Source organism: Vigna umbellata, chromosome 8 (assembly GCF_029865625.1).
Source record: "Vigna umbellata cultivar VRB3 chromosome 8, Vumbellata_1.0, whole genome shotgun sequence".
In the NCBI taxonomy this organism is placed as follows: domain Eukaryota; kingdom Viridiplantae; phylum Streptophyta; class Magnoliopsida; order Fabales; family Fabaceae; genus Vigna; species Vigna umbellata.
Window position 1 is genome coordinate 39,349,800 of NC_142172.1, and position 21,651 is coordinate 39,371,450.

At 32.4% G+C, this 21,651-nt stretch overlaps 2 protein-coding genes across 4 annotated transcripts; one reads left to right on the forward strand and one right to left on the reverse strand.

Annotated features, from left to right (window-relative positions):
* Window positions 1-1,240: 1,240 nt before the first annotated feature.
* PUM4 (pumilio 4) lies at window positions 1,241-8,958 on the forward strand. Of its 3 annotated transcripts, XM_088096328.1 has the most exons (12): window positions 1,241-1,400; window positions 1,582-1,649; window positions 2,001-2,666; window positions 3,896-4,619; window positions 4,735-5,320; window positions 5,398-5,539; window positions 5,646-5,753; window positions 6,293-6,505; window positions 6,604-6,714; window positions 7,491-7,685; window positions 8,031-8,205; window positions 8,517-8,958. In XM_088096328.1, exons 3-12 carry the CDS (start codon window positions 2,001-2,003, stop codon window positions 8,540-8,542), a joined length of 2,946 nt encoding a protein of 981 aa, XP_087952454.1. In that variant the 5' UTR covers window positions 1,241-1,400; window positions 1,582-1,649; the 3' UTR covers window positions 8,543-8,958. The 3 variants fall into 3 exon arrangements, with proteins under 3 accessions (XP_087952454.1, XP_047172069.2, XP_087952453.1); XM_047316113.2 differs by lacking the exons at window positions 1,241-1,400; window positions 1,582-1,649 and having other exon boundaries at window positions 1,995-2,666; XM_088096327.1 differs by lacking the exons at window positions 1,241-1,400; window positions 1,582-1,649 and having other exon boundaries at window positions 1,995-2,666; window positions 3,899-4,619.
* Window positions 8,959-13,333: 4,375 nt separating this feature from the next.
* LOC124847229 (Cysteine proteinases superfamily protein) lies at window positions 13,334-21,221 on the reverse strand. Its single transcript, XM_088096781.1, has 11 exons — window positions 21,069-21,221; window positions 20,086-20,486; window positions 19,741-19,976; window positions 18,553-18,626; window positions 17,702-17,756; window positions 16,633-16,707; window positions 16,471-16,544; window positions 16,327-16,375; window positions 15,358-15,442; window positions 14,011-14,067; window positions 13,334-13,549 (listed from the first exon to the last, which is right to left on the reverse strand). The coding sequence occupies exons 2-11, from the start codon at window positions 20,405-20,407 to the stop codon at window positions 13,494-13,496; spliced, it is 1,083 nt and encodes a 360-aa protein (XP_087952907.1). The 5' UTR covers window positions 20,408-20,486; window positions 21,069-21,221; the 3' UTR covers window positions 13,334-13,493.
* Between the last annotated feature and the right edge of the window lie 430 nt (window positions 21,222-21,651).

Sequence of the window (21,651 nt, forward strand, 5' to 3'; positions counted from 1 at the left end):
ATAAAATTTGTAAAAATTAATATCGGATTTAACCAATGTGATAAATAAAAAAATATTTAATTGATAAAAATTAAAAATTATTAAAATTTCCTTAGTGGTAAAAGTATATAAAATGATATTTTGAATAATATTAAATTATAAAAAATTAATGATAATATTAAGTAATTTTTTTATTGTTAAATAGTGAAAGAGGATCAATTCATTCCCCTCCCTAGTCAAGGGAATGGATTCTCAACACCAATACATAACAAATGAATTATCATACGTCTCATGAAACTTTAATTTTTTTTAAAAGAAATAAAAGAAATTTGGTAAGACAAGAATAATGAATAGTAAATCCTCTCAAATCTCTTCACATATAGGAAGATCTCTCATATCCCTCTCCTGCAAAATCCTTTCTCACATACCACTGCAAATTGTTAGAAACAAACACAAAAAAAACATTCATTTTTCCATCTACTCCAAAAGTGAATCGCTAGAAATGAACACAGCATAAATGCTGCTAAATTTGGTTTGATAAATGAGTATTTGAAATGTTTTAAATTGAATACTGTTAATGTTAATTGGATGTAATGGCTAGATTATAGTTTTTTTTAATTAAAGTGCAGTGTAATGTAAATAAGTATAGTAAATTTATATAATATTTTTTATGATAAATTATGAGCATAAACATACATACTTTCATTCAAGAAAATAAGAAAATAATATTGATTTGAAAGGATTAAAAAGATGGTGTTTGAAATAAACTTTTGAAAACTAATTGATTCTACTTCTTTGATTTTTTCTTCTTCATATTTTCGCCCAAATAAAAGTATAACATACACTGACTTTATTCTTTGTCATGTTTTATTCAATTTTAATCCAACTAAGAATCTTAAATTCTCAGTTATCATGATGCAGATATATTATAATATTACATTAAACAAATGGTGATAAGTAGTACATTAGAATTTGACTCAGACATGTCAATGAGTTACCTCCAAAATTGCTTATTAATATCCCAACGAGTTACCTCCAAAATTGCTTATTAATATCCCAACGAGTTATCACATAAATGTTATCAATTCCTACCAAAAATTCATAGGAATTAGACCGTGCCTTTAATTAAAAAAAATCCAAAAAGACTAAATTATCCTTTTATTATTATTATCTTATGATATTTAAAAGGCAAAAATAATAAAAAAAGCAAAAATTTGATGATCACTAACAATTATATATGTAATAACAGAAATGAAAGAAAAAGGCAATGTGATCAAATCGGCCCAAGGCCCACCGCATCATCATCATCATCTCTCTGCAAATAATCCCTTTTTTTCAGAATTCTTGTTTTGAAGATTTGGAACAGAAAACAAAGCAATTTCATTTTCAGCTTCCTCATCCTCACAACTCCATTCTGAACGGTAACTCTGATTCCCCTTTCATTAATCTCTGCAACTAGTTTTTCCTTAGAGGGAATATTGATTGATTTCTCTGCGTGATTTTTGTCGAAATGTGCAAGATTTACATGTTGAATTGCACAGGAATTGTCGGAAGTGGTTGTCTGTCTTTTTTCCGTAATGGGTTTCTCGATTTTTGTTTCAGAAAGGATCGGATTTCGGGCTTTGTTTGGGTTGATGTGTGACGGTTGCGTTTGGGCTGTGGAGTCTTAGGTATGATTGTTTCCCCCTGTTATTGAAATTTCTTCATTGATTTGTGCATGTCAAATTTCTGTGTAAAAGGAAGAGAGAGAATGTAGTGAGGGTTGTGTTTGATGAAATGATGGGGCGGGGGATTTTCCTTTTGGACGATATAGTGAAAGAGAAGACACCGTGATTGTTATTTTATTTTTGTATTTTGCTTTTGTTTCCTCTGATTTCTTGGCACCGAGAAAGTGGATTAAGGTATGAAGTTGTCTTTTATTTTTTTATTTTTTTCATTGTGTTAATTTTTTTGTTTGGTTCAACTGTGATGGAATATTTTTTGGTGGCATTGGCTGGTGACTTCTAGTTTGGAAAATGCAGATGACCAGTGGGATTAAGGTAGATATGCAAACCTTGGATGACGATTTGCATCCTTTGCCGAATGGGACTGTTGAAGACTCTTTGCAGAGTGAGCTGGAAAAGATACTGCAAGAGCAGCGTAATCAGCAGTTTATCAATCGAGAGAGGGATTTCAATATTTGTAGGAGTGGAAGTGCGCCTCCAACAGTGGAGGGATCGTTGAGCGCTTTTGGGAGCCTTAGGAATTCTGATTTTGGGTTGATCAATGATAGGAGGAGTAGTAACAGTGGACTTTTGACTGAAGATGAGATCCGATCGCATCCTGCATACCTTTCGTATTACTACTCACATGAGAGTATAAATCCTAGGTTGCCTCCACCGTTGTTGTCGAAGGAAGACTGGCGTGTTGCACAAAGGTTTCACAGTGGTGGGTCTTCAATTGAGGGATTTGGGGACTGGAGGAAGAATTTGGCCACAAATGGTGATAGTTCATCGCTATTTTCAATGCAACCAGGATTTTCTGTGCAACAGGCAGAAAATGATTTGATGGAACTGAGAAAAACCAGTGGATGGAATGTCTCTAGGCAGGCTTCAAATCAGATTCTGGACAGACACATGGATGTTTTGACAAGAATGTCAGGAGCTGGTCTTGGTGGGAGGAGAATGGGTTTCACTGACATCATTCAGGTAATTAATTTTAAAGTTATTTAAAAGCTGGTCTTTGAAAATATGATTTTTAACTGAATCCAACTATTGTTGTTGTTGTTTCACGTGTAGTGATTTTTAATTCTAATTAAAACTTTTTCTGTGGGCACCTGAGAGGTTTCATTTTTTTTGTCACAACATTTTGACATCGATTAAGATGGTAAAAATTGATTTCACTATCAGCTTTATGCAATTGTATAATCAATTAAACTGTCGTCGATGAATTAACCATACCACACATAAGAATTTGCAGCATTCTCACTATTTTTCCTTTTGCGTTTTATTTTCAAACATGGACAATTGGTTTGTTATTTTGCCCGGGAAAAATTGGCTAACTATTCTAGTGGTTAGTGATTGCTATTTGTTGGCGTGTTGTGATGGTTAAAGAAGCTTTGGGTGTAAGTTATTAAATACAGGTGCTTTTATCTAAGTTTTGCTAAAATTCTGCTGTCAACATTCCGTAACATACTGGAGATGTCTTCTTTTCTTAATCTGGAATCACTAGTTCATGTCCGTTTATCATATTCATATATGCAGTATACTAGATACTAATAGCCAAAACTATATAAAAACTAGTGGTACATAGCACAGGAACTATTTCAAATTGCATTGAGCTACAAATTGCCTTGCATAAACTATGATATGGAGTGTTCTATCCTAACATGCAATGGGGCACATGTCATCCATTACTTTCAAATGCTTCACCCATAAAAACATAAACGTGGCAATCACAAGAAAATTCTTTGTTTTTTGGACAAGCTAGAAATTTGATTGTTATGACTTACATACTTTGTATCTCAAAATGAGTTTTTCTAAAGTCTGATTAAATATTGGTCAAATTTTAGATAAAAAGTTTGAAGTACTTAGGGGCATTTCTAATTTTTGTGTCTGCCATGGTAGAGTGTCTGTAAATATTTATATTAATATTATTCTGGGTTTTCCAGGTGAAGTACATATTTCCTTTTAACATATCCTTATTCTTGAATTATTTGAATTTTGAATTTGTAAAGTGTCTTATTGATTTGGGTTTGAATTAGTGTTGTTAAATACATCTATTGTGATCATAATTTTATCATTATTCTCCAATCTCTACTAATTTAAGCTGATAAACTGATAGTTACTAATTTAAGCTGATAAACTGATAGTTACTAATTTTCTCCCGATCTACCTTTGGTCCTATGTTATACTTTTAACTGAAGTTAGCATTTTAGCAGGAAGGATTTGAACAACCTGCTTCATTGTCCAGTACCATGTCACGTCCAGCAAGTCACAGTGCTTTTGGTGATATTATGGGTTCCACTGGGATTGTTGATCATGAATCCTTTGAGGGCTTGCGTTCTTCAGCTTCTACTCCTGGTTTGGTTGGACTTCAGAACCATGGTGTAAATCTTTCTCCTAGTTTTGCATCTGCGGTGGGTACTTCTCTGTCAAGGGTGAAAACCCCAGAACCCCAGGTTATTGGGAGACCTGTTGGGTCTGTAGCTCCACCATTGGCAAATAAAGTTTTCAATGAGAAAAGTGGTATTGGCTTGGGCACACAGCATGGCCACTCTTCCAATATGACTGATCTTAGTGATATGGTGTCATCTTTATCTGGGTTGAATTTATCAGGTTCTAGACATGCAGAGCAAGATAGTCTTTTGAAATCTAAGCTACAAATGGAAGTTGATAATCATGCTGATGTTCTTTTAAGCTCCCAATGTAATGTCAATTTGCCTAGACGACATGAGATTATGTCAAACCTGAACACCTATAGTTCAAATGAGCAAGTCAATCTACTGAAAAAAACCGCATCTTCTGCTAATCTTCGAGCAAATATGCATTCTAGTGGAAATGCCACAAGTTTGCCAACTGCAGACTTCACTGGCCATATTCCCAGTGCACATCTTGTAAACTCGAAATTGAATTCAATTTATAATAATAATCTTGAGACAGGTCACTCTCTTAGACTCCTTTGGATGTGTGTTTTTGTGAATTAAATCATTTAATTTATGTTTAGTGGAGTTTAGCTTGATTAGATTGCTTTAACAATTCAGCTTTTCCATTCCAGCTATGAGGCTTCGTAGGGATGGACAAAATTTAGATGCACAAGTAAACCAAGTTGGTCCTGAACTTCATTCCACAAGTCTGGACCCACGCTTCATCCAATGCTTGCAGCAGAGTTCTGATTATTCGATGCAAGGGATGAGTAGTTCTGGTCATCCTCTTCAAATAAGGAATTTCCCTGATCCTTCTTCACATGGAGATTTGGAGGGGCTTAGGAAAGCATATCTTGAGACACTTCTTACTCAACAAAAGCAACAGTTTGAACTTCCACTTCTGAGCAAATCTGGACTTAATAATGGGTTCTATGGGAATCAGCCATATGGTCTTGGCATGCCATATTCTGGAAAGCAGATTACAAATTCCACACTTCCTGCCCTTGGATCTGGAAATCCACTCTTTGAGAATGAACGCATATCACGCATAAATTCTATGATGAGAAGTTCAATGGGAGGTTCTGGTGGCTCATGGCATGCTGATATTGGCAATAATATGGATTCAAGATTTGCTTCATCCTTACTAGATGAATTCAAGAACAAGAAGACCAGACCTTTTGAACTTTCAGATATTGTTGACCACGTTGTTCAATTTAGGTATCAATCTTGCACCTGCACTATTTTTTTGGGCGTGGCTCTGGGAGTCTGAATTAATTATCTGTGTCGTAATGCAGCACTGATCAGTATGGTAGCCGCTTTATTCAGCAGAAATTAGAAACAGCATCAGCAGAAGAGAAGACCAAGATATTTCCTGAGATCATTCCTCATGCTCGTGCTTTGATGACTGATGTATTTGGCAATTATGTTATACAGAAAGTATAATTTGCTTCTACAACTGAATATACTGAGTACCCTCCTAAATATGCTATATTTTATTTGGTTATTGATTTAAGAATTTCACGCTTGACTTGCATTGGTGCAGTTTTTTGAGCATGGTACAGAAAGTCAAAGAAAGGAATTAGCCAGCCAACTTTCTGGTCATGTTTTACCTCTTAGTCTGCAAATGTATGGCTGCAGAGTGATTCAAAAGGTGCATAGCCTTGTATTTTCCCGTTATTTCCCTTTCTTGCACATTAACATATGCCTGAGTCTTAGAATCCCATTTCCTCAAATTTTTCTTAACCTTTTTCTTTCCCAAACTTTAGTCCGCTGTTTATAGGCACAAGTGATCTCTGTTTTTCACATCAGTAATTTTGGCTTAATTCCTTTTCAAACTGATGAATGTATGCTTTAATATCAAGTAAATAATGAAACACATGAGATACTCTTGTTTATTACTTTCTACTTTCCTCAGTACTGAAATTTGTTAGTTTGTTATTTATTTGATATTTTCCAGTGATATCTCTTCAAACTTATAAGGTTTAATAGTCCTTTGGTCCATATTAGAAATAAAAAAAATGTTAATTTAGTTCTTATTTGGTTTATTGTGATATGATAAATATTTATTGTTACAAGGTTAAAATTTTTAGGGTACTGATCCCCCTCCCATTTATTTATTCTCTTGATTATTTTCTTTTAGATAAGCTGAAACGAATGCACTATATCAAAATTAGCTAACTTTATTGACAGGCTTTGGAGGTTGTTGATGGGGATCAGCAGGGTCAGATGGTGTCTGAGCTCAATGGTGCAATAATGAAATGTGTACGCGATCAAAATGGGAACCATGTTATTCAGAAGTGTATAGAGTGTGTCCCTCAGGATAAAATCCAGTTTATTGTTTCATCCTTTTATGGCCAAGTTGTTGCACTTTCTACTCATCCCTATGGGTGCAGAGTTATTCAGGTCAGACTATTTGACATAGATTCTATTGAGGCTGTGATGCACTTTTTTTCTTTTAGCATTTTATTTAACTATTAACAGTTTACATGGGATTCAAACAGAGGGTTCTCGAACACTGTGATGATCTAAATACCCAACAAATTATAATGGATGAAATTATGCAATCTGTCAGCACTTTAGCACAGGATCAGTATGGAAATTATGTTATTCAGGTATGTATCTTTCAATATATGAACATTTTCTTATAGTATACAAAACACACGTGCACATTGGGGATGCAGATTTTATGGTTTGACACTTTGGTGAGTAATACCTTCCCTTGTAATATGCATTATAGTTTGGTACATTGGTTGTGTCTCCAATTTCAGAAAAGTATGGTGTTTCAATTTTGTCAAACAGCATTTTCTACTTCTGTCTTGGTCTAAGTGTTAGGTCTTTATTATTTGACCAGAAAATAGCATTTTAGATCTGATGCAATTTTCTATACTGTTAGTGCGGCTTACTTGTACGATATAACATTTTATGATGAAAAGGTCAATACCTTGGGCATGCTCATTTTTTCCAAAATTAAATGAAAAACACTATTGAGTAAAGTAAACTGATAAACTGCATTTATTGTGCTCATTTATTCTGTCATTGGCAACTGTTGTTCAAGTTTTATATTTTCTGTATGAGTTATTATTATATGGTGGTTTCGTTATCAAGTGATACAAAACTAATATTATGATCTCATCCAGTTGATAATTCGATGTATTGAGTTTCATCTTATTGTTCTGAAGTTTTAGCACCAATTTACGTATTGAATATTAAGATGGCTTTTATTTGTTTTCATTTGTGGATACATAAACCTTAATTTTCCTTTTTAAAAAAAAATTTACTCATTAAATATGCCAATTTGATTATGGTTGCTGTATAATAATATCTATTTTATGTTTATTGTTGTGTACTAATTCCTTTGATACTTCTATACCATACTTTTCTTTGCTAGCACATCGTGGAACATGGTAAACCACATGAACGGACTGCTATTATCAACAAGCTTGCCGGGCAGATTGTTAAGATGAGCCAGCAGAAGTTTGCTTCTAATGTTATAGAGAAGTGTTTGGCTTTTGGTAGTCCTGAAGAACGTCAGATTTTGGTGAATGAAATGCTTGGTACTTCTGACGAGAATGAGCCCTTACAGGTTTGGTTCCGTTCACTCTTATAATTCGAATTTCATGTTTTCCAAGGCTGGAAATTATGTGTTACTCAAACACTTTCATGCCATTTAATTTGGTGCTGAGGGAGGTTAGTTTGTAACTTTTATTTGTGTGCGATCATTATTCAAAAAAACTGTTCATATTTGTGTGTTCACTTCCCTTTCCTAACTGTTTTATTTGTTCTGCTAAAAATGAAGTTTTTAGGGAGAATGAACTATTTAAGAATTCCATTTATTTCTGATAGAAGGTCAAGTAGGAATTACGTTGTTGTGTTGTATATTGATGAATCTCGAGGTGCATAGTAAATAATGACATAACATAATTTGCAGGCTATGATGAAAGACCCTTTTGGAAATTATGTGGTGCAAAAGGTTCTTGAGACTTGTGATGATCGAAGTCTGGAGCTGATCCTTTCTCGCATCAAGGTTCACTTGAATGCCCTGAAACGGTATACATACGGGAAACATATAGTTTCTCGCGTGGAGAAGCTCATAACCACTGGAGGTGAGGAATGGAAAGACTTAGGCTGTGTTTGATTTCTATGTTCAGAAACTTTTTTTAGTTTTTAAAACAACTAAAGGTTGCTCATACAACCTGTGGAAAGTGATGCAAGATGAAAACCCAAAAAACACTTGTTTGGAGAAACAATTTTGAAATTTAATAGATCCGGGAATAGAATTTGATTGTCTAGAAGTGTGAAATTGTTTCTTAAAAGTTTTCTCAAAAGGAAAAATTGAGAAGTAGTGTTTTTCAAATGCTCTTATTTAAATTTTCATTGCGTGTTTGTGAATTTTGATGAAGTGCCTTATTTGCAGAAAGGCGTATTGGATTGTTGGCCTAATGTAGTTCATCCTGAGGCGTCCAGAGATGGTGTTGGGGAGCAGTCTTTCTGCTATCCCAACCTTTTGTTTTGTACAGCTAACATGAATGTTTATATCACCAAGTGTCGCCTGCAAGCTTTACCGTATAAAGCATTGGAGATAAACACGGTCAGCTGAGCCATTAGAATAAATTATGTTTGTTATTTTGCTTGATTTCGTTACTATAACTTGACAGAAAAATCTCCGCAAGGAGAGTTAACATAGGATGTCAAGAATAGACGGCAATGTGTATTTATTGTGTATGTATATGAGGTCCATTGTCTGTAAAGAAAATAATGGTAAAATGACTTATTGCAGTATCCAAGAGTCATTATTAGATCAGGCTCTGAACTTCTATTTCATCTATGTAAATAATATGCTGCAAATTTCCTGGGTTGATCTTGTTTTCCTTGCCATGACACAACCTACTAATTGCACTTTCATTTATATTAGGATTCAGTTTCTTCACACTTAGAGTTGTTTCATCATTATGGTAAAAGGTTTAAATCAAACTTTTGATAATATTATCTCCTTACAAATACTATGTTCAGTATTTTTATATTTGACGTACAAAAATGTAAGTTGAAGTTGTGGTTCAGTAGTAACCATAATTATAGTTGGGCGGTTTTTTTAATGTTCTTTTAAAAGGTTTTTCACCTTTTTCTGGAATGAGTTTTTTGAAATATATTCTTTATATTTCAAAACAAATAAGAGATGATAGAAGAAATTTGTGGTGGACATAAAATATTTTTGGAATATATTTTTTAACATTTCAGAATAAATAAGAGGTGGTGGGCATGAAATATAATTATGTTATTACACGACTCCACTTTTTATTGAAATATTTCTAAGGGTGGAATTGACAAAAATTTACACCATTGATCACCCAATTCGTTTTAAAACGTATAACTAATAGATTATAATTAATCATATTTTTTTTTAAAAGTTATGGCCTCTCTTTTACAACCTCATTTAATTTTGTTATAGTTAATGTTATTGGAGAGAGTATTTACTAGTTTTGTGGAAAATTGATTTCCACCTCATCTATTGTAATTAAATATATTTTTATATTATGATGTATACTAAGAAACAAATTAGCATAAAATATAAATATAAATAAAATGAAATTATATAATTTTTTTCGGCTCCAAGTATGCTATTTTTTTTTTCCACGAACATGTTAACTACGTCATCACTTTCATCTGTCATAAAAAAAATAACATTAATTATAAAAAAAATATTATTTTTTCGACTATCAACATTTAAGTTTATGTTGTTCTCAAAGACTTAGTAAATTTTTAGCTCCTCGTATCTAAGAGTAAACATTCAAGACAAAATATTGAAAATAGTATTGAATGTTTTAAGAGATAAGTTTTACTTATTATACTATATAAGTAAAAATCATTATAATCTTTATCACAACTTATAACTTATTTAAATATATACTTTGCAATAAAACTTATAAAAAGTTTCCTGCGAGGAACTTATCATTTGACTCTTTACATGCTTAATATTTTAAAAAATGCTTTATATATATATATATATATATATATATATATATATATATATATATATATATATAAATTTTACTTTATAAGTAGGTAGTATGAAATCGAATTAAATTAAAGTTTATTTTTTAATATTGAGTTTTTTCACCTGACATATATATGTATATATATTTTACTTTATAAAGTTAAATTAAACTTAAAAGTCTATTTTTTAACATTATGATTACGAGTTTTTTCACTCTTGTAGAATCTTTAAATATTCTTTTATCCATCCTCATTAAAAGTTTAAAAAAGAGTTAGTCACTTCTTTCACAAGAAACATCCAGTACTTTTTCTACGAAAAAAAAGTAAGAAAAATAGTGAAATATCATTAGGAAGATTTAGAAAAGGATAAATATATTTTTAATACATTTTGTTTCGACAGGGATTTGTAAGACCGAAAGACTAACCTTTCTGACGTGACTTTGCTGCTTTCCAATGCTTGAGTTGCGTGTGCCGCTCAGTTGGATTCTGGATGTCGTTCGATTTAACTGCAAAAAGCACTCTGATGCTCAAGTTAGGAGCGATTTAATGAACTGTTTATCACAATTGAATATTTGAGTCTCGTAAAATGTAAGTTGAACCTACTTGACTTTTAGCATGGTCCTGTATTTATAGGTTATCACAAGCCTAATAAAATATAAACAGACTTACCTTAAACAGATTTACTTTAAAATCTGGTTGGTTGCTCATAAACAGCTTTATGAATATCTTTAATCAGATATCTTTGATTATTTTATCCTGGATTATTAGCCTAATCACTTAAATGTTGGCCCAATTGTGGTCCAACACCTTTCAACCTGGTTTGACCTGGTTGACTAGCGTTGTGGCCAACATCATTTAACCTGGTTTGTTGACGAGCGCTGCTACAATAAATAGACCGATCAATCTTGGATGTTAACCTTTCGGTCTAGATATCATACTATACATGTTCAATTGTGAAATAATTTATTTTTATAAAAATATTTGAAAGATTTGATGATAAAATGTTCTAACAGTTGTACTACTTAGAATGGTACAATTTCATGTATTACCTAAAAATTAAAAACGTGAAATTCTACTTAATTTGATTATAGTTGAAAGATCACTCACTTAGTTGAAACTAAGATGTTGACTATTACATCAAAATTGAAATATGATTGACTCGACATTAAATTTTTAACTAACATTGACAATAATTTTTTTTAGACTTAAATTGATTCTGGTTATTTTTAGTCAATATAGACTAGCATTATTCCTTAACCTCTATTAGTTAGAATTTCCGATGTATACTATCATGAATTATTTTAAACAGATTTCAAACAACTTTTTCAATGAAGGCCTAGGTTGCTTTTATTGAAACTATATTTTTCGGCCAACATTAAATGTTCTTTTTTTGGTTAACAAGGGCAATTTTTTTATTCAGTCGATGCCATTTAGAGTTCTTTTATTCACAGTTATAAGATTACATTGTAATGAATATAAGGCAAAAAGTTTCGTCATTTATAGAAGTTATTTTCTAAAATTGTTGAAATTATTTTTTCATCGCTCTAAACCTAATCTATTTCTTTGGTTGCCATTTGTCACCAATCGACAACAATATTTTTCCACAAGTGATAATTAAATATTATCTATTAAGGTGCAAAGGTTTACACGGAGAAAGGTTTGTATTGAATGGGGTGAAATGGTGTCATAAGGAAAAGGCACACTGCCAAGGATTGTTCTTTAAGAAATAGGCAAGTTAGTGTTGTCAGTTTACAGTTTACGATGGTAGTTTTCACTATAGTTTCGATCAATTAAAGGTACGTAGTTTTGATCAAGGGATACAATTTCAAAGTCTATTTAAATTTTGTTCCTTTGCAAATTTGACATGATCCAAGAAGTGGGTTGGTTGTTTTCTAATCACATTCTTGTGGTTTATGGTGCCAAGGAAGTGGTGTTAGCGGAGATTGAGTCAGTGGTTTCACAATATGTGTATGACAATTGGACGCGTGGAGTCAAGTTTTTTTTTGTGTTTTTGGAGTTGCTTAAAAGAGGTTAAAGGGGGTATATGCAAGGGATCTTAGTTGTGGAAGAGCTTTTAGATGTTTTCGAAACGGATGCTAGGACTACCACCTAGAGTGGAGGTGGAATTAACTATTGATTTGGTGTTAGGGATAGGACCATGAGTTTATTTTGGGATGCTATTGCCAAATTAGTGATGTTGAAAAAGTGGTTGTTTGTCAAGCTATCCAAGAAAGAGTTTTGATTATGGAAAGTGTATCTATTAAGGTTGGTGGATCTCATCAGTGGAAATAGTGGGAAGAAAGGGAAACTTTAAAGATATCACTGAAGTAAGAAGTTTCAGTTGTATTATTCATTTAACAAGTTTTATCAAAGTTTTTTAAGGGTGGTCATTTCTTTGTCACAATTGACATGAAAGGATAATTCATTTAAGTAAACAAAAAAATATAAAGAGAGTTTTCAGAAAGTTAAATGAGAGGTTGATTGGCATTTCAGTGTTGACTATGTTTGACAATGGAAAGCTCTTAACACACTAAAAGTGTGAAATGTGGTTTGGATACACGTTATCTTTAAGAAGTTCAGTTAAACGTGTTCAGTGATCATAGAGAGATAGAAGTGTGGGGTTGATAAGAGGAAGATGACCAGGAGACAAAGTTAAATTCTATGAATTCACAATTATGTTGTCATGGTGGCGATGAGTGCCAACTTTAAAATCTCAAGTCAGAGAGTTTTAATGGTCTTGACATTAACGGTTTTAAAATCTCAAAGTTAAATTTAATAACTTTTAATTGTTTTACCAAACAAAACATTAAAAAATAAAATAAATTAAAATGAAAACAACTTAAATTCAGGATATTAAGTTTCTTGAAAATTGTAAAACTTCCTTCTAAAACAGGTCCCTATTCAATCATTCTTCAAAACTACGCAAGAAAAAGTAGCATAAATAAAATAAAGGGTTAAATATGTTTTTAGTCCCTAAACTATTGGCCGTTTTTGGTTTTCGTCCCTCTTCCAAAGTAAGGTACAATTTGGTCCTCATTCTATAGAAAAACGTTCGTTTTAGTCCTCGAAATTTTGTTTTTAGTCCTTGTTTTAGTCCTTAAAACGTTCGTTTTTTCGACTAAAACAAACGTTTTTTAAAGATTGAGGACCAAATTGTACCTTACTTTGGAAGAGGGACGAAAACAAAAAACGGTCAATAGTTTAGGGACTAAAAACATATTTAACCCTAAAATAAATATATACAAAAGAATAAATCATATACATAAAATGAAAATGTTCATATATACAAAATAATGGAGGTAGCGTTAGCAACAGCTCTAAAAACATTAAAAGCTCAAATAATTACAATGCCGATTGAAGCCACTACTCGTGTATAAAATTAAAATGTGACTGACTGTACCTAAGCACCAAAATTCCACCATTTCTTCTTTTTCCTGGTCTGAAATGAGGGCAATTCTGAATATGAAAAGACATGCTAAACATTAGTGCCAAGTCACTTTCAGCAATCAGTAGGGAAAAATTAGCAATGTTCTTTTTCATTTTCAGTGCTGATTAGAGAACAAAAGAGGAAAAGCCTCTAAATATTTCTCCGGGTAAAAGTAAAACTATAATCACAGGTGACTGCAACTCATAAAGTCCTAATACCACATGCTCCAACTTCGAAAATCAAATAGTGTATTATCCCACAAGGGGTGAAATTCAGTATTGCAATTGTTGGCTAAAGATCTTTAGCTGTATGTCTACTGTTTGGTAAAACAGGATTCATGGCAAAGCGTTAGAGGACATGGTGGTATAAAGATTTAATAGAGAATTATCAAGATTATAAAAAATGTATGTGGAAATACATTAATTATAAACGTCTAATTTTTTAAGAGCTTCAACTTGTATTCTATTTATATAGAAATTAAAGATGTTACCTCCTTCTGGATAGATTGAGTTGTAATGCACCTCTGCCCAAAAGCTCAGAAATATCACTGCAGAAATCGCACTAGTTACAAATAAGCATGCTGCTGAAGCATAACTCCAAAGACTATCGGTACATGTCACGCATTTTGCACCATAGTAGACACATTAAGGTTTGTTTACTTCTGTTTCCGTTTTTTTAATTACAAAACTGTCACTTTATTTTCATCTGTTTCTTGCTTTCAAAGAATTGACCACGAATTAGAGTATACGAAAAAAAAGAGGTTATTTTCATTATAAACAAGAAACACAATGAAAATCAGGTGATAACTTTATAAATAAAAGTGAAGACAGAAAACATTTTCTCGAAAACAAATGGGCCCTAACTTTTCTATACATCTGCATAGTTATTACTACTATACGATTCATTGTTAGTGTATCATGTGAAACTGCTACTATAAGATCTATTCAGTAACAAATCGAAATATCTATAATAATTAATTTACCAAATAAAACAATTTTAATAAATTATTACTTTTTTTTTAATATATATATATACATATGTATATATACATATATCTATGTATACATATATCTATGTATACATATATCTATGTATACATATATCTATGTATACATATATCTATGTATACATATATCTATGTATATATACATATACATATCTGTATATATACATATACATATACACTTTCAACCAATGGCTGTTGGCCATTATACAACAAAAACCTTATATCCCTTGGTAAGGTCGGGTACATAAATAAAAAGAACATCATTCTACTCGGTTAAGAACCAAAATACTTAGAGATATACATACATATATATATATATATATATATATATATATATATACACTTTCAACCAATGGCTGTTGGCCATTATACAACAAAAACCTTATATCCCTTGGTAAGGTCGGGTACATAAATAAAAAGAACATCATTCTACTCGGTTAAGAACCAAAATACTTAGAGATATAATGCCCCATGCAATCCATCTTAAACAAATTCTTCCAATTTCTTCTTAGTTTCTCTCTCCCCATTTTCGCATGACTTAAAACCATGCAATCAACTTTCCACATGGGTGCTTCAAGTGATGTTCTTTGTATATATCTAAAAGACCTTGGGTATCATTTTTTATTTCCTCCAACAGTACCACACCAATATCTTCTCATTACAATTATTTCGTAACCCTTCTCCATGATAATGTAAGTAACCAACAAGTTGGTTTTCCAAAGTTATGTGCATCACCACATTAGTTCTTTAAGAATTAGTTTTCAAATTATTCTGCCACTCACATGCACAGACATATATACATATACTAAACAAGTGCTAATACAATCTTACCTCTTCCTGACTTCTGTATCTGTGGAAGAATCTCTATGTAACACGTGTCCTTAAAAGATGTAATAACAAGAATTTTGACACCATACTGAAAGGACATATCAGAAATTACCATATCAGTCACAAAGATAAATGAGAATAAATCAACAAAATGGTTATCAGATTTTATACACCATTTCAAACATATGATATACTGTTTAAATTCTACCCAGGATACTCATTTTGTTCATAACTCCTACGGAATGCAAGCAATAGATCTCCAAAACAATAATATAACTACAAAATTTTACATCAACAAATTTGGAAAGTAAATATCACCATTCATAACCACTTTCATATTTAGTCCTAGAACTTTGGTATCCTGAAGCGACCTTGTACTTTGACTGATTTCAGTCAAGATGGGCAGACTCAGTTAAGGGGACAAAGCTCTCTTAGGTCCCGACCTTTATGGCAGTTTTAAACCCCCAAATCATTTTTCATTAAATATAAAGATTATAATTCAAATCATTTAAAACCTTGGATAAAACAGTGATGAAATAAAATAATAGCTTGAAACATTTGAACTTTAAAAGTAACAGTAGTATTTTACTTTGTAAACTATTTCCAGTACTAGTTATTTTATGTTTAGGCCTCGTGACAGCTGTACTGTTATAACCTGTTAATCTGTTATAGTTTATTAAACTCCTAGAGTTAGATAAATATATACAGCTTGTCTTTCACCTATTGTAAGTTGGCTAATTTATTGTACCTGAGGATAAAGAAACTCTTCTCTTATTTCTCTCTGAACTTTTTAACAAAATAAATGCCCAAAAAACCAGTGTTATTTTGTTTAACTAATACATTCGGAAAGATTTTCCACTTTGAAATTTCAACTACGTTTGCAAAGGCATTAGACAGCATAGACAATAAAAAAAGGAAGAAAAGTATTATATGGGAGGCAAAATAAAATGGAAACCATTTATTTTCTCGTACCCAATCTGCAGCCGCCTGCAATGTGACATGATCACCCCATTCACCACTCCTGGTACATCCACACAGAAAGCTATCAGTAAACACATAATCTAATGAAGCCACATCAACAAAAATAAGATAGCATGATGAGAAATAAGAACATACTTGCTCATCTTCTTCAAATAATCACTATAACCCATGGGAACATAACCAGAATACAGATCTGGGGAAGATTTGAGCTGACAAAGGACACAAATAAGTAATGTATGAATACCAATGAATATACGGCAGTGCACTCAAGAGACAATACAACATACACATATGAACCTGTTGAATAATCTGCTCCCGCACAAATTGGTGATGGTCTGGAGATCGATAGAGCTGGTCTGACAAAGAACGGAACTGAAATAATATGACTCCAATAAGGTGCATTTTCCATTGAAAGAGTGTTATGACTAATGAGAATGAAATTTAATGATTCACTGACATGTAGTAATGCTCATAAAAATTATATTTAGAAAATTCAAAATGTTAGGTTATATAACTGTAAAAATTCCAACAAATACTCCACTACCAAAATAACAAAATTGTTAAATGGCAGTGACAGACAAAATCAACACAAATGATGAAACAAATGAGTGATAACCTACATAATAACAATGGAAAAAGGATTTAATACTGATTAACTTCAGTATGGAAAAAGTTTTACACAATCAACTAACCATGCGATCCACCAGTATAGAAATTAGTCTATTTCTAATCCTATTTATGAATAATGTACAGAACTTTAAAATAATCATGGACCAATTTAAAATCTAAAGAAACTAAAACACTTTTAATTCAAGCCACTAGTAAATGCACCACAGACTATACATCAAGTTAATTTTGTCACTGGTAACTTAGGTTATTACTTAAATTTTAAATAGAGGTGGTGGAATTTGGAAATACTCCCATGTCTACTTACATAACAAAAAAGTTTAGCCAATATTTTTCCAGAATGAGTTGCTGCCATTATTATCAAGTGTGATTCCCATCAATGTTTTTATCCAACAACCCCTCCAAATCTTGACACATTTTCACTGGATTCCATCAAATTCTGGATTGCCTATTACTTCTTAAAGATTGTGATAAGGCTATTGGTATACATAGATGTTAGAAGCTTTCGAAGGAATCATAGGAGTAGGCAGGTTCAGGCTTTTCCATAACTACCATGCAATGAAAAGGCATAAGTAGGGTGCATAGTTTGGGAGGTGCCAAACCCTATTTTCACAAGATACAGCACCAAAGTCTAAATACGCTTTTCTCATAATAAACTTACAAATTCTATAGCAGGAAGAGATACATTTTCAAATGCAGCAATTGAACTACATACCAATAATAAGGATAAAGAACCAACCTGGCAGTTACCATCTCCTTGAACCTTATTCTCAATCAGATCATATAACTGCAATCTAAGACCAAATTCTTAAATTTAGATAAATGCTCAATAACAAAAAGACAAAGATAAGGCATACGTTTTGCTCAAATTTAAATGCAAAGTGAAGGAGAAATAAAAAGGAGAAAGAGGTAGATAGAACAATTTTTCTTCTATTTGACTAATTGGACCTCACTTGTCCAATATTCCCCTCAAACTCTTTCTTATTCCGATGGATTTGGACTAAAGGATAAAGAATATTACGGAGGTCTTCCCCACAGGCACATGTGGGAGATCTGATAAGAAATCATGTTGGTTGAGTTTTACATTTCAGACCTTCTTGAAATGGGAAAATGTTTAGGCCAAGAAAATTTTGTTTCTGTAGAAACTAAATCATGAAAGCACAACATTATTCAGAAGCTTCATGACAAAACACATGGGGTGATTTAATGGTTGATTCCTCTTCTCTTTTCTAGAGAAAGCATCAAAACTACAGTTGATAAGGTATACTTGGACCTTTTTTTATGAGTAATACTTTTGTCCCTCCACTCGGAATGCTTGATATTTTAAAAGAGGAAACATCTCTATTACACAAAGCAACTGGTCAACATTTCTGTAATACCAGTTTTCTGTTTCCCTGTTACTTTTTATTTTCAACTCTTGGGGATCAATTATCCTCACATCTCATTAAAGATACACAGGGCGGACTAAGACAGTTTTTTGTAATGCATGTGTGTTGGTGCTAGGGAGTTCTCTTCTAATAATTGTACAGAATTACACTTCTATATGGAAAACTACTCAAGCCAACAGATATAAAAACATAAAATGAAGACCTGTCTAGAAGCCTTTGATGATCTGATGTCTCTTCGTCATCAGATGGTATTTTTTCATTGGTTTTAGGAATATGCTGCAAACATGAGCAAGGGAAGTAAGCGCATAAAGTGTTATTTAAAGCAGAAATCTATATCTAGACAGTAATATTGATAACGTATCACACTTTAGTCTTGTACATAGCCGTCAAAAGCAGATAACAGCACAGATATAGCAGCCACTTTTATAAACTATAGAAACTCTTATGATTATAGTAATTCTACATTTATAGACTATGTACATATATGCTACATATTTTTTTCTATTAGGCTTAGCCCATATTTCTTTTATTATAAATAAAGGATCCTACGTGTACATTCAATACAAAGGAATTAATCTCATATATAATTTTCATTATATTCAACTCAGTATAAATATTTGTTTCTATCATAATATACATATTAAAATTATGTATTCACGTTCTTTTTAAATTTTAGAGTACCTTAGAGTATTGTAAACTATAATAGTACAGTATATGATTAATAATAAATAAATAAAACAGCAAGAAAATCAGTCTCAGATTGACGGACTGCTTGAGGTGGAGAGTGGGCCAATATGAGGATTAGACCCAACACCCTTTCTCACCCAATAAACAAAAAAAAAAGCCTCTTTCTATTTTCTCCCATTAGTTGTCACATCCTCACGCAAGAAAAAGAACTTAGCCTCTTTCTTCCATCAACCCACAACTTCACCCCAACCATTTTTGTCACACTAGAAGTTGTACAACAGATGCAGAACAAAGGTTGCTCAGCAGAAGCCGATCACGTAGACTGTCCAGGGACAGTGCAAAAAAAGGTGCGGTGGCATAGCCCACAAATTGCAGTGATTTTTTGTGAATTGTGTCGTGAGGGCAGCAACAGCCAGGCACTCCATGATGAGTGCCACTTCTGCCACCCCACAATTGTACCCTTATTGCTCATAATTGATTATTCTGTTCTGGTGTGTCTAAATTATAATTATGAAGCTTCAGCGTCACGTTTAATATTACAGTGTAAAGGGTGACACATAATTGTTATACATTGAATTTTGTTTCTCATGATCTGAGCATTAATTAGTATCAATCTGTTCCAACATTTATATCAACAAATAGTAGAAGATATACATCATGACCATAAAACAAAATTAAGTGGATGGACTAGAGCTACACTTACGGGGATGGGAACCATCTGGTATAATCTTTTGCCAACTTCGCCATCAAGAGAAGATTCGTCTGATATTTCCAATGAATCCCAGACATCATCTCTAGCAACAGCTACCTCTCCTGACCCAGAGGAACCAAAAACATGAATGTCATGCATATCATTTCCCCTTTCACTTGGACCATAATTCTCCACATCTTTCATATTGTACGATGACTCATCTACAGAGTTCTGACAAGACTCGTTTCCTAAATAGTGACAAATTTATCTCGACAGGTTTAGAAAATGTATTACATAAAAAATAAAACAAAACACAACTAAAAAAACAAAAAACTAATTCAGAAAGCAACTTTCTACCGTAATTATAGTTTCCATTTGAAGAATGAGGCCAATCTTGTGTATAGACAGATCCTTGCATTCCCTCATTCTGATAACTGGGTGTCCCAGAAGCTCCCATGGAGTCAAGTTGTGATAATTCTTCTTGATAAGCTCGTGCAACAGCCTCGTCATTCTCCACATACTCATGCTGACAGAATCCTTCTCTGACATATTCAACTCGACTAAAATCAGGATCATACTGGGTAAGAATACTAGGCGAACCATGATGGGAAAGCGTGCAAACATCTAGAAGGTGAAGACCCCAGCGAACAACATCAGGATCCATGTCATGTGTCGCCATCTGCCCACAAAACACATGTAACTCTAACTACTCCAGAAAGTAACTTGCTTTACCTGTATGCCTCTGAAGAGTTCAATTGCTGAAAATATATAAAGGTTGATAGTAAAAATGTGTAGGATGACCCCCCGCTTTAATACGTGTGATGCATATCATAGTGAAATAAATACAACCAATTTTACGCAAGGGCTAAAAAGAATAATATGATTAGATGATATTCTTTTTGTCTGACTATTAAAACACAATTCATAATGAAAAGTACAAATGTATTATCATTCATCAAATCCGCCATAAAAAAACTTAGATCAGAAGCATCACACCAAACCAGTTTCCACCTACTCCAGAAAATGCTCAATCTAATCCAAAAAGCCACAAGAGAGGAAAATTGGGATATCATCCACCATTACGCCCACTAGAAGGCTAGTTTAACGTCAAGAAAGATGCTAAAAGATGAAAATTTAGCATGCAAAAGAAAAAGAGAACCCTTGATTTGCACTCCCAATGCATCAGAATTCCAAAGCGAAAACCTAGAATCATTAAAGAAAAACCCTAATACCTTATCCAGATTAAAAAAATACCCGATCACCCAAAAAGAGGGGGAAAAGAGAAAAACACTTATAAATAAAATCGCGAGGAAGAGAGAACAGAAAAAATAGAGACAAACCTTGCAAAAAAGAAAACAAAGAACTGACAGGGAATAGGTATTGAAAAAAGGGGATGGGAATGGAGATGGAGAGCGTGAAAGGTTTGTTGAATGCTGAAGAAAACAGGACAATAAAATGCAGAATATCAGAGTAACCAAGCAACAAAAACTTGTTACCTTAACCCTGCAACCTCATAAGTAGTTTTCTATTTATAGTATAATTATATTAACTTAATTTAAATAATATCAGTAGTTTTTACTTTCAAAATTAATAAACAAGCACGATAAAATTTATTATAAGATTAAATTTTACCACAAGAAATCATTTTGGATAAATAAAATATTTTAAATATATCAAATATAATATGTTTCACATAAATCTCAACTAATATAAAGATATTTATTATTGGTGATAAAAAAATAAAACATAAAATTCAATTTACAAAATAAAAAAAATATATATTGTGGGTTAAAATAGGTTGTTTGAGATTATATTATAAAAAAAACGTTAATATAGGTAGAAAGTGAAATATACATAAAATAGAAATATATTAAAAAAATAATAAAAAAAAGGAAATATTGTTATGGATATTTTTATTATAAT